This window comes from Chionomys nivalis, assembly GCF_950005125.1.
Source record: "Chionomys nivalis chromosome 23 unlocalized genomic scaffold, mChiNiv1.1 SUPER_23_unloc_1, whole genome shotgun sequence".
NCBI classification, from domain to species: Eukaryota; Metazoa; Chordata; class Mammalia; order Rodentia; family Cricetidae; genus Chionomys; species Chionomys nivalis.
Window position 1 is genome coordinate 2,555,699 of NW_026646869.1, and position 13,007 is coordinate 2,568,705.

General features: G+C 54.3%; 1 protein-coding gene across 1 annotated transcript; it reads right to left on the minus strand.

Moving 5' to 3' along the window:
* Nucleotides 1-4,142: 4,142 nt before the first annotated feature.
* Cyth2 (cytohesin 2) lies at nt 4,143-11,182 on the minus strand. Its single transcript, XM_057761051.1, has 12 exons — nt 10,960-11,182; nt 9,800-9,947; nt 9,638-9,704; nt 9,024-9,142; nt 8,384-8,464; nt 7,489-7,601; nt 7,176-7,324; nt 6,756-6,867; nt 4,922-4,998; nt 4,735-4,806; nt 4,495-4,649; nt 4,143-4,410 (listed from the first exon to the last, which is right to left on the minus strand). The coding sequence occupies exons 1-12, from the start codon at nt 10,976-10,978 to the stop codon at nt 4,323-4,325; spliced, it is 1,200 nt and encodes a 399-aa protein (XP_057617034.1). The 5' UTR covers nt 10,979-11,182; the 3' UTR covers nt 4,143-4,322.
* Nucleotides 11,183-13,007: the final 1,825 nt, after the last annotated feature.

Genomic DNA, 13,007 nt, shown 5'->3' on the forward strand with positions numbered 1-13,007 from the left:
TACACACACACCTCTCTCTCTGGCATGGACAGCTGGACACACATCTCTCTCACTCTCTCTCTGGCATGGACAGTTGTACACACATCTCTCTCCCTCACTCTCTCTGGCATGGACAGTTGTACACACATCTCTCTCTCTCTCTGGCATGGACAGCTGTACACACATCTCTCTCACTCTTTCTCTGGCATGGACAGTTGTACACACATTTCTCTCTCTCACTCTCTCTCTGGCATGGACAGTTGTACACACATCTCTCTCTCTCTCTCTGACATGGACAGCTGTACACACACACACCTCTCTCTCTCTGACATGGACAGCTGTACACACACACACCTCTCTCTCTCTCTGATACGACATGGACAGCTGTACACACACACACCTCTCTCTCTGGCATGGACAGCTGGACACACATCTCTCACTCTCTCTCTGGCATGGACAGTTGTACACACATTTCTCTCTCTCACTCTCTCTCTGGCATGGACAGTTGTACACACATCTCTCTCTCTCTCTCTCTCTCTCTCTCTCTCTCTGACATGGACAGCTGTACACACACACACCTCTCTCTCTCTGACATGGACAGCTGTACACACACACACCTCTCTCTCTCTCTGACATGGACAGCTGTACACACACACACCTCTCTCTCTCTCTCTGGCATGGACAGCTGTACACACATCTCTCTCTCTGGCATGGACAGCTGTACACACATCTCTCTCTCTCTCTCTGGCATGGACAGCTGTACACACATCTCTCTCTCTCTCTGGCATGGACAGCTGTACACACATCTCTCTCTCTCTGGCATGGACAGCTGTACACACATCTCTCTCTCTGGCATGGACAGCTGTACACACATCTCTCTCTCTGGTATGGACAGCTGTACACACAGCTCTCTCTCTCTCTCTGGTATGGACAGTTGTTCTCTGCCTGCCTAAGTGTGCAATGGCCTCTGACTCTGCTGCTGGCTCCTTCCTGTCTCTCTTCTCCCATGTGTCTCCCTGTGCTTCTCTGGCTCAGTTACACGCTGGGTTTATCCCTGTCCCCTCCCTCTTCTCCCGTGGATACCTGTTTCTTAGTTTCTCTCTGGCTAGGCTTTTGATAGCTCTACTAGGTCCCCCATCCCCACGCTTGGGGAAACAGATTTTTTTTTTTTTTTCCTGAGACAGGGTTTCTCTGTAGCTTTGTAGCCTGACCTGGAACTAGCTCTGTAGACCATGCTGGCCTTCCTTGAACTCACAGAGACTCGCCTGCCTCTGCCTCCCAAGTGCTGTGACTAAAGGTGTTTGCTACCGCCTGGCAGGAGAACCAGATTTATTGGTACATGAGGAGAGTGAATTTGCATGGTGGAAGAAGTCAGAGCAAGGGGTGGATCTGAGCAGGATGTGTACTCTGGGTTATAACCTAAAGTGACAGGACAGGGGTCACACTCTCCCCGCCATAGGATCACTGCCTAGCAAATGCTAACTGACATAACCTAGAGGCATGGCAGCCCAAGCTGTGGAGGGAATCATGGTAGTAGGGTGGGCTAGACCTTGAGGTCCTAGTTCAAATAATGAGGGTTATACCCCTCAGGCCAAGTCTGAGAACGGGCTAAGGCTAGGATTTTTCTTAAATTGATTTTGCTGTGTACGTGTGTGTGTGTGTGTTTAGAGAGAGAGAGAGAGAAGAGGGAGGGAAGGAAGGAGAGAAAGAGGAAGAGAGATTTACTGACTCTGGGGCCCTGGCTGTCCTGGAACTTACTCTGCAGACCAGACTGGCTTCCAACCCCAGAGATCAGCCTGCTTTTGCCTCTGAGTGTTGAGATTAAAGGCACAAACCACTATGCCTGGTCAAGGCCAGGACTTTTAGGTCTGAGGGAAAAGGGCTGTGGGCGGAACTGATGGGTGAGGGAGGAGGGCCAGGACCTTCAAGCCTCAGTGAGTGAAGAGGATCAGAAGTCCTGGTGTCGAGAGGCAGCTGACCCAGGCCTGAGAGGCTAAGGTCCTGCCTAGGTCCAGGGAGCAGGGCTTGAGCCCTAATTCTCTAGTGTGAGGGAGGGACCTGGGATGAGGATCCCTGCAACTGAAGAAGGCTGGGCTCACCCTACAGACTCTCCAGCCACAGAAACTTACCGCTTCAGTTTTGGAGGCTAGAAGACATGGAGCAATGACATCAGTATTTGGGGAAATACTGTGGTGTTGCCAGCCTGGTCTCAGGTAACCACCAGCACTCCTTGGTTATGTACCCTACTCTGTGTTTATTTCTACACGGCATCCTCTGTGGCCTTCCGCCCTGATACGCACTCCGGCGGGACTTTTTATGTGTACAGGTATGCTGGTGGGCACTGGGGGAGGCATGGTCTCATAACACAGTCTGGTTTTGAACACCTTGATTCTCTTTGCCTTAACCTGCCTCTGCGGACACCCACCTCCCATGCTTGGCCTGAAGGACAGTTTCAAGCACTTTGCTGACTTCAATGTTCTACACATCCTCGAGGCTTTGCAGCTTAGTTTGGCCAACATTTCTTTTAGCTACTGTCAGGGAGCACAGCCAATCATCAGAACCCTGCGCCCATGGTGATAGCTTCTCCATACCCTCTCCTGCTCCAGTCCCTGGACCACCGAGGACTACACACATCTCTTTCCACTCTCAGATCATCCTGACCACTCCACATTAAACACACCACACTCCTGCCTCACATGGTAGCTTCCCAGTGAGGCCTGCATAACCTGTTCTTGCCGCACACAGCCACACCAGCACATGCCAGTCACATTTGCTAGGCACTGACCCTATGGTAGGGACCCTACTGCTACTGTTTTCCTATGCCCCACGTCCTTGTCACCTTAATTTGTGAGAGTACACCATCTAGCTCAAAACCACCCCTTTCCAAACTCTACCAGTCTGTGCCACGCAAATATGGTCCCAAAACCCATGCAGTGCTTCTCTTCTGCCAGTCACCACTCCCTGGCAAGTCCTGGGTTCAACCCACGGAGGCAGACACCATGGGTGAAAGGGTGGCTAAGAACTGAGTCATTGCTCAGTGCTTCCCTGGTCCTTTGGGTGATGCTGGAAATCCCATTTCATTTGGGACTCTTCACTTCATACCAGCTCCTGTGGAGGAAGTCGTTCATGCCTCCTTGCCAAGGTCTAGGTAAACTCCGGAAAACCTTCCATACCCAGGAGACAGGACTACCTTTGCCTGCTGGCATACAGCCCGAGCCACAGAGCCCACCTAGACTGTAATCTGGACACTCGTACTTTACCTGGACCAGTGCTGTTGGGGTGGACACCCAAAGGTGCCTGTAGCCAAGGGAAGGCAAGACACAGGAACCCCCAACAGGGGTTTGCAGATCCAATACATACCTTCCAGAATCTCAATCCCCAGAAGGCTACAGGGTAGCATCTTTCCTTCCCAGTCAGGCTGGCATGATAAAGCATGCTGGGAAGTGGTGATTCCTCTAAAAATACCACTTCAGGTCTGGCTCGGCAGCTAGCAGTCTATAATGCCAGCATTAGAGAAGTATGAGGTAGGATTCAGTTTAAGCTCATCACGGGCCAGGAAAACACAAACAACAGGTTTCTTGGTTCCAGAGGTGGGCAGTAGGCACTGATCCTTTGTTTTCCGGAGCCACCACTCCAGCAGAAGCACAGAGGACAGGACCAGTTGGGGACTCAGCATTCCTACTTCTGCTAAGACTCCTCCCACGAGTCAGGACATGTGCCTAGGCCTTCCAACAAAACAACTGCCTCTACGGGAGGCTGACTCTGCCACCTTCAAGGCCATCCCATGCCCCTCACGGCACCACTGTGCCCTCTCAGCCCATACTGGAGCCCTCACTGGACAGCACAACCAGCTCCTAGTGTCCAACACAGGTCTTCCCCGGCCTTCTTCCCTCCTGAGCCAGGCCTTTGCTCAGTGCTAGTCTCCCAGTGATCACAGGCCCCACAAGAACACGGCGGTCTGGCCCAGGGGCAGAGCACATTTCAAGAGTATGCTATACCCGATACCATCCCTAGACTCTAAATCCTTCCTTCACTCAGCAGCTGAAGGGGCAGAGGGACTTGTCTGGGAAGCACCTGCCCTGTACCCTGTATCCTCTAGGGTCCTGGCTAATAGCAAGAAGATGGGTTCTCAGTTCTCCCAAACCCAAGAAATGAGGGCATCGGCAGGCACAAGGGGTTAAATAATTAATAAGATTACCAACATGTTAATTACAAATAAGGAGCCAGGAGCTAGAGGCGGTGATTTTCCAAATGAGGAACCAGGATCCACAGCCCCAGGGCCCAGGGGTCCTGCCACCCAGGCGGGGCAGCTCCAAAATAAATAATGGAGTTGGGGACAGGGGTCAGGGTTGTTCCTGCTTCTTTTTCACAGAAATCCGCTTCTTTCTTGCTGCCAACATCTCATAAAAGGGGTCCACGCTTACAGCAGCCCTGCAAAAAGGGGTCTGATGAGGACCAAGGGCCTGAGCCCAGACCCAGCCCTCCCCACTCAGATCGCAGTCCCATGAGGCTCACTGGATGGACTTGATCCACTCATCTTTCTCCTCCTGTGTGGGTGCAGAGATTCGGTATACCATGTGGTTTCCCTCTACTACCCGACCGTCAGCCTCGGTTTTGCAGGCTTTGATGAGCTGGCCCTTATTGTTGGGGATATAAAGCTCAAAGCAGTTCTAGGATACAGAGGAGGGGACAGGTCAGAAAAGCCCTGGGCCAGGACAGGGAGGTGTAGGTTTAAGGGCACCTCGTGAATCTTACCGGCTTCCGAGGATCATCCACCTCCCGGATGCTCAGGTTCTCTAGGGGGATAATCCCTCGGGGCTCCTTGTCCTAGGTGGCAAAGTCAGAGTTCAGGTTCCATGGGTCTCCCCACTGCCTCCCTCAGAGTGAGGGCTGAGTGCCCTGCCCCCCAGAATCTTGGCTGATCTGCAAGCTCCACCCTCACCGTAGTGTACTCAAAGTAGTAGAGGCAGTTGTCTGTAAGGATGAACCAGCGCCGCTTCCAAGTCTTCACCCGGCCCCCTGCAAGGGAAGGGGTGGGAGGGGCCGGGCTCAGCGGGGAACCGCTGGGGGTGGGGCAGAGTGGGGAAAGGTAGGGCTCTTAGGTCTAGGACAGAGGCAGTGAGGGAAAAGACAGGCAGGCAAGGACAGGCTGCTGGGGCCCCAGGAGTGGCATCCCTGCTTGGGCCACAGGTTCTGGCTATTCTATTGGCACAGGCCCAAGCCCCTCCCCCGGGCCAAGGCCAGGGCAGTCCCTCCCTCTCTGTTTGGGGGCGCGCAAGGACACCAGGTACCTACCTCCTGGGGCAGACAGCAAGAAAGCAGGCAGGACCAGGTGTGGAAGGGAAGGCGGAGGGATGGGGTGCCCCCAAGAATCGCAGCGACAGAAATAGGGGGCCAGGGAAGGGATGCACAGGGACCAGAGCCACAGCAAGAGAACAGGCAGAGGGGAGGGGGAGAGAGGAAGAAAACCAGTTACATCCACATGGGGAGGAGCCAAAGCTTCCCCTTGCCCACCATGCTCCTGGCCTGGCTTCAACCTTTCCCAGGGGGTGCTCAGCCTGCTAGAATGGTCCTAGAAAACACATTCCCTGAGACTCTCTACCCTGACCAAAGGGTTGGGGTGGTCTCAGCTGTGTGATCTTAGGAAATCCCTGGGCCTTTCTGATTCCAGTCTGGAGACCCACACACATTTGCCTGCAACGAGATGGCTACTGTGAACTCTGGATGAACAGTGCTTCTGTCAGCCATGATGGTCAGTAAGTGGTGGGGGCACCTTTGCACCTCAGTTTCTTCACATGAGAAATGGAGGGCACTACTGGCAGAGCTCAGAGCCCCAACCGGAGGGAAGCTGCCTTCTTGCTCACTCCCTCTAAGGCTCAGGGAGACCACAGTGTGCTGAGGAGGCTGATCATCAATGACCCTACTGACCTCCCTGCACCCTACCAAGGGGCCAGGATCAGGGTGATGCCAGGGTGTGCACTGGCTGTGAAGATGCAATGCCCTGCTCCAAGTGCCCAATTCAAACCAGGACTTCAGACCTGGACGGTGCCAACTCACTGTTTGCCAGAGCCCAAGGAAAGTGAGGCCTGACCCTAACCGCGCCCACTCTGCAGGGGTGCCCAACTGTCCCACTGTGGCCCTCCCACTGTCTCTGAGCAGTGACTATGCAGACCTTTCCTCTACCCCCCAGTACAGGCCCAAGAGACAGCTAGCTGTACTACAAGTATCTGGGGAGCTGTCAAGGTAACTAATGGCTGACCTATACCCAGATCCTGCCTGCAGTAGCCTAGGGTCCTCAGGGTTCACATAGTACCCACTGAGTGTTGAGAACAACTCTCTGGCCTTGGCTGGCTAAGGAGCTGGTTTAAGGCATGGTGCCACAGGACACATCATCTGCATCACGACCACCACTGTTGCGCTGCTCCCTCCCCAGCCGAGCCAGAGGGCCCAGTCACCCTGTCTCTGCTGGCTCTCCTTGGGACAACTGATGCTCAGCTGGCTGACAATGAGCCCAGGTCTAGGGCAGACAATCTGCTCAACATGTGACCTGCCCTGGGGAGCTAACAGCCCGGTCCATCAAGCTCTGGCATATGAGCATGTGGGGGCCAGGAACACTTTATACAGGCTGGGAAATATACAGCCTACTCTTGCTCTCAGCCCTCTTTACAGGTGTGGAAACTTGACACTCCCAGAGGTGCAAAAACAGGGTGCTCAGTCCTGATCCAGGCCACCAGGGCTCCCTGCAGGGTTGCCAGCAGGCTCAGGGAGGGACGTACCCAGCTTTAGGAGCCAGCCCTCACGGTCTGGGTTGAAGAAGGTATGCGTGAGATCATTCCCATCATCCTCAGGGATCTTGAAGGGTTCATTTCGGATGCTGTCGTAGAGGTTCTGAGGGGCAAAGAACAGGTTAGAAACTCTAGGCACTGAGACTTCCCAAGTGACAGAGAAATCATCCATGGGAGAAAAGCATCAAAGTGGGTAGAAAGGGAAACAGAGATGCGTAGAATGAAGAAAAAAAGATGAATGGGTAATGGTGGGAAAGTCTGCTGAGTTCTCAGAGGTGACAGAAGACAGAAAATAACCAGACCAGAAAACTGGGAGCAGAAGAGACACATGTGAGGCAGCTCAGGCACCAGCAGACCCTGGAGCATAGGGTGGAAGGCTGGAAGATGGCTGGGGCTGGGAACAGTACTCACCCTGAGCAGGTCCTCAGGCAGATCTCCACCCTCATTGATGCCCCGGTTCATGGCCACAAAGCGCTCCAGGCCTGGCTTGTCCCTCACATTGGGATTGTGAAGGCTGGTGTTCAGCATGATCACAGCAAAGGACAACACATAGCAGGTGTCTGCAACAATAGAGTAAGGTAGCTGGTGATGACCCAGAACCTTCCCAAAACCTTTGTCCCATCCTCTCAAAGTCTGGGAACCTAGATCCTGGCCTCTTCCTTCAAACCCAGTCCAGATTCCAGCATTCCTCCCTCAGACTACAGGTCTATGCCTCTGGTCCTACCTGTAGACTGGAAGACCCCAGGGTTACACAGGCAGTATCGCTGGGCAAAGGCCTCCATCATCCGGTCAATTTTCTGAGCCTCTCCAGGGAGGCGAAAGCTCCACAGGAATTGCCTGGTTAGGGGAGGGTGGGGCAGGCACAGGTTTCAGGGCTGGAAAACACTCTACTTCTTAGTCCCTGTTAGAAGTGGACAGGTCATTATCCAAACCCTGCCCAGTGTGGTGATGCACACCTTTAATCCCAGCACCCAGCAGGGTGAGGCAGATGGATCTCTGTAAATTCAGGGCCAGCCTGGTCTAACAGAGTTCCAGGTTAATCAGGGTTACACGGTGAAATGCTGTTTCAACTCCAACCCCAAAACAATTAGTCAGGGCTGGAGAGATGGCTCAGTGGTTAAGAGCATTGCCTGCTTTTCCAAAGGTCCTGAGTTCAATTCCCAGCAACCACATGGTGGCTCACAACCATCTGTATGTAATGAGGTCTGGTGCCCTCTTCTGGCCTGCAGGCATATACACAGACGGAATATTGTATACATAATAAATAAATAAATAAATAAATAAAACAATTAGTTAGAACGAAATTTCTCACCCCAACTGTTTGAGTTTGTAGGCATGTAATCTAATCAGAGCAGGAGGTTCTGGCCATGGACTCTGGAGGGTCTACAAGAGGACAGTCTTTTCTCCACCCCCAAGTTTGCTAACTGGACTGTGCTTTTGCTGCCAGGCAGGAGGAGGCTCCACTGAGCACACCAAGAGAAAGGTGTGCTGAAGAAGGCCCCACCTGGACTTGTCCTATTAGAGACAATCATTTCTGGAGTGCTGCTTGTCTCTGTCGGAGTGGTTTGTCCCTAACAACTGAGAAAGCCCTGGCAGGTGCACCTCTGCCCCATTCTCACCGCAGGGCCTGCACCAGATTGAGGTCGGTGAACTCATGCAAATCCACAAAAGCATGGAGCACGGACAGGTTTAGCTCTTCCCTGGAAGGAGAGAGAGTCCTATCAGGAGGCGCAACAGGAGCTATAGTAGAATCAATCTCGTTTACTGTGCCGCCCTCACGGCAGCTGGACCTCTCACTCGGCTCCATCCATAGGCTGGGTCCTGAGTAGGACACCTTGTTCTTGCAGCTTGTCAATCTTAGAGCACACAGACTACCTGATGGCATCTCTTTTCTCTGTTCCCCAGATGCTTTTATCTCAAGAATTGACCTTTACCTGAGAACTCACAGACCGTTCCTAGTTCCTATGCACTCACATGTCCACAGGTCGTCTCCATCATATACCTGCAGCTCTGACCCATGATCAAAACTTCAGGATGACACTTTCAGATGCTAGCTTGTGTGTACGTGGTAAAGGGACTGTCACTCAGCCATCAACAGCACCCCAGATACAAGCAGAGCCCTTACTCACGGGATGACCACAGGTACCCACTCCTATAGTCTCCAGCCCCCCACTGCATCATGACTCAGGTGGAAGCCCCAAGCCTGCTCCCTACACAAGCCACTAACGAGGCTGGGGTACCGCGCAAGTGGGAGCTTACCTTTCCCCCAGGTAATCCCCGATGGCCGTCTTGTTCAGCCCCTCGCCCTTGTACAGGAAGCGGGCAATTTCCTCAGGTGTGTTCTGCAGAAGTTCGTGCTCCACCAAGAACTGGATCCCCTGGAGGGAGGGGGGCTAGATTTGTGCCGAGGCAAAGGGTGCTGCTCCCCATAAATTTCAAAACCCAAGTCTCTCCACCGTAACAGAGCATGTCAGCTTCACGCTCAGTTTCTTACAGCTCCCCACGAATCATCCCTAACCCATGCCCTCAGCCTCTGCTTGATTCCAGCACACACAAACGGGTCCAGCGGGAACAGGTCTGAAGAATAATTGAACACGTTACCCACTACAAGGAAAAGTGAGCGCAGATACCTGTCCATGAGTTGTAAACATGCACCCCTCCCTTACTGCCATACCTCACCCTGAACTGTACACCTGGAGGTAGGGGGATGCCTGAGAGTATGACAGGGGCTTAGGATTCCCAGCATAGCCAGACTCCCAGGGGTCTCAGTAGATGGGCAGAGATCAGGACTCTGTTGCCTAGAGGAAACTATTATCTTAACACTTCTAGAACCTAGGATGTCAAAACCATGCCTAAATTTCTGCTCAGCTAACCTTCTTGGGGTCCATGTTGAATTTCTTCCTGCCCATTGCCATCTTCCGGTTCCGCTGCAAGGTCTTACTGCAAAAGCAGGGTGGGCAGCAGCCAAGGTCAATGCCTGAGCACCCAGGGCCCTGGCCAAGCCTTGTGCGCCATGAGCTCCCCACGGCTCTCACCTGCCCTCATTGGCCTCCAGCCCCTCCACCTCGCTCATGGCTTCGCTCAGCTCCTCTCGCAGGCGCTGGATCTCCACCAGCAGCTCCTGCTTGCGCCGGCGGATGTTCTCCAGCTCCATGCGCTCCTCTGGAGTCAAGTCTGGGGGCTCTAGGGGTCAGGATCAGGAAATGAGTTCTGGGGGCCAGGATTGCCGCATCCTGGATTCCTGTACTCAAGAGGAATGGCTACTAGAAACCTTAGGGGAGAAGACCCTGAACCCTTAGTCTGGGGCAGAAGTGCCTGGGAACCTCATCTCTTAACAGGTCTGGGGGATGAATTTCTGGGCCCAGTACTTGGAAGGATGGAGCCCTGGCTTCATCATGGAAGTGGGAACCTAGATCTTGGGTATGATTTGAAAAGAAACCAAGGCTTGGGCTCCTGGACCTATCACCGCCGTTGGGAACTTGTCGGTCTGAATTTCGGATGTCCTGGCTCCTTGGTTCCATTATGGTAGAATGGGAGGCTTGGATACTGAAAACATTTGGAAGGACACAGGGCCTTGGGCTCATGGCTCCATCATCTCAGGGGATCTAGGGCCCTGGATCCTGGGTGTATTTCTCGAAAGGGAGCAGGTCCCACGATCATGGCTGAGGTCCTGGGGTCCAGGACCCTGGGTGCATTTCTTGGAAAGACACCAAGACTCTGGTTCCTGGCTCCACCACGGTGGGGACCCTGGCATGGACCCTGGGTACATTTCTTGTAAGGGGGCCGGATCCCTGGCTCCATCATTATGGGAGTTGGGGGTCCTGGATCCTGGGTGCCTTTCTTGAAAAGGAACCGAGGCTCTGGCTCCTGGTTCCGTGGTCTGAATCTTGGTGCACAGGGAAGACAAACTAAGGCAGCAAGTCCCTGGCTCCGGGACAGCAGGCAGGAAGGTTGTAAAGAACCTCAGCAAGAAAGCCAGGCCGCGGCTCGCGCTGGTGTACGCCCCGCCCCGCTCTCGCCGCCCCGCCCCGCCCGCCGCCGCCGGAAGAGGGCTCGGCCCAAACAAAGCCCCGGAATCCCCGGCTCTCGGCCGGGCCGGAAGCCGGTTCCGCGCGCAGAAAAGCGCCTCGCGACCGCTCGCCTGTCCTGGGCTGAGCTTGGGAGCCACTCCGCCCGTCCGCCTCGCCCGGCCTACCGTAGACACCGTCCTCCATGGCGGCTAGGAAGGCCCGCGGGGAGTCCGGGGCGGTTCCGCCAGCTGGGCCTGCGTCCGCGTCGGCCCGCGGGCTCGAGTGAGCCCGCTCAAACGCCCCAGGAGCCACCGCCGCCTCCTCAGCGCCCGTCCTCAGCGCCGAAAAGACTCTCCCTTCACGGCCCAACCGCCCGGCCGGTGGGGCCCGCCCCTCGCTTTGATACCACCCAATCCGCTGCGTGTTTCCCCGACTGCTCCGCCCCCGACGCCACAGTATCATCTCCGGGACCAATAGGCACGCGAGAAACAGTTGCAGGAACGTACAGCTGGCGATAGACTGCTAGAGTGACCAATCAGAGTGCGGACAGAGTGTTTGATCCCGCCTCCGAAACAAAGGAAAATCTTTGGCAGCTTTATTCTCCAATAAGAAAACTCAAAAAGGAGCGATCAGGAGGTGGGGCTTCGTGGAGCAGGGAGGATTGCGCCTGCGTAAGAGCCAGACTAGGCTGCGGACCCTCTTTTAGGAATTCGTTGTTAGGGGGCGGGATTTGATTAGCTTTGTTGTCAAGGGCGGGGTCTCAGCCTAGAGTTGCTTTCTGGAGCCACACCTCCTGCGCCCTTCACGCTAGCTTTTGACCGCGGCGGTTGCCGAGCAACTGGGAGCCGCACAGGCCTGTCTTTTGCCTCCTTTCTCTGGGTACTTCTTTCTTCAGACGGTTGCTATCTCTGAACCCTTTCCGTACCACCTCATGTGACTTTCCTACACACCTCAATATCCCAGAGTCAAAGGATGGTAAACTGAAGGCATTATCTCTTCCAAATGTATTGGGAACCATGCATACACTGGCTCTACCCTCCCAGCGCTGTCTTTAGGCTCTTCCTCTCTCCTAAACTCTTAGCTTCCTCCTCCTCAAATCCTGCCTTCCCCAGACATTGTCCCAAAACACCCCCCCCCCCCCCCCGCAATCGTCCGCCTGCTCTGACTTTCTCTTGGCAGCTCTCCAGGTCCTTGTACTTAAGGTCCTCCTTCTACCCAACCTTTTCTGTCCCCACACTCCTGCCCTTCTTAACTCCCCCATCCTCCTCCTTTTTGCTGTGCAGTGAGGGACCTGTCTGTGATGGGGACTCAGGTATATTTGTAAATCAAAGGCCCATGATGGAGCTAGAGGGACTTCCAGGTCTTGTCCTCATCTGTGTCCCTGGGCTGCCAGGCGAGGACGGATTCAGGGCCAGGACTTGGTTAAGCCTTTGGATTAGTCATGGAGTCTTTTAATCCCCTCTCTGACCTTTATGAGTGGCCTGACCCATGCCCTCCCTTGCAGAGCTCTGGCTGTACCAACCCTCTCCCACCCTCTCCTTCCCAATAGAACCACATGCTCCTGCCTCTTCAGCCCAACTTAGCCTCTTTCTCCACCATGGCCTTCATCATCCTTAGTCCCTGCCCTGGACATGGAGGGGAGAGTTGCGAGCTAATTAATCCTGTCCGGTTATTACCTGGGGATTCTGAAGGATAAAGCGTGATGCGAGCCAGAAGAGGGCACGGGTGGATTCAGCACAGGCGAGCCGGTGCCAGTGCTGGCTCTCAGTCGGGAACACGGGTGAGGACACCTCCTCTGGCAGTTCCCCTGAGGCTGGCCACCAGCCTGCTGGGCACTTAGGTGACTGCACTGTGGGAAGGCCAAGAACAAGAACGAAAATTCCAGAAACACAGGCACCCTGTTGGTGCTCTTGGGCCTTTAAGACAGTGACAGGGTTACCCTAAGAGCTCCACTTTTCTCACCGTGAACATAACCGTGGAGATAACAACGCCTCTTCTATCCCAAGACCCTGACCTGAAGCAGGGAGGTGGTGCCATGGACCCTTGGTGATAGCCCATCCTTCTCGCTGGTCCTATAATTTACATACAATATGGAACCAGCCATCAAGTCAGCGTCCCCTTCCAACTACCGGGAAGGCTGTGTGTTTCAGCATGAGGGTGGGGACAAATGTCCCAGCCTCCATAGTGAAGGGCCATTCTGCTTGGGAAAGCTCTAGTGGTCATTGTTCCAGGA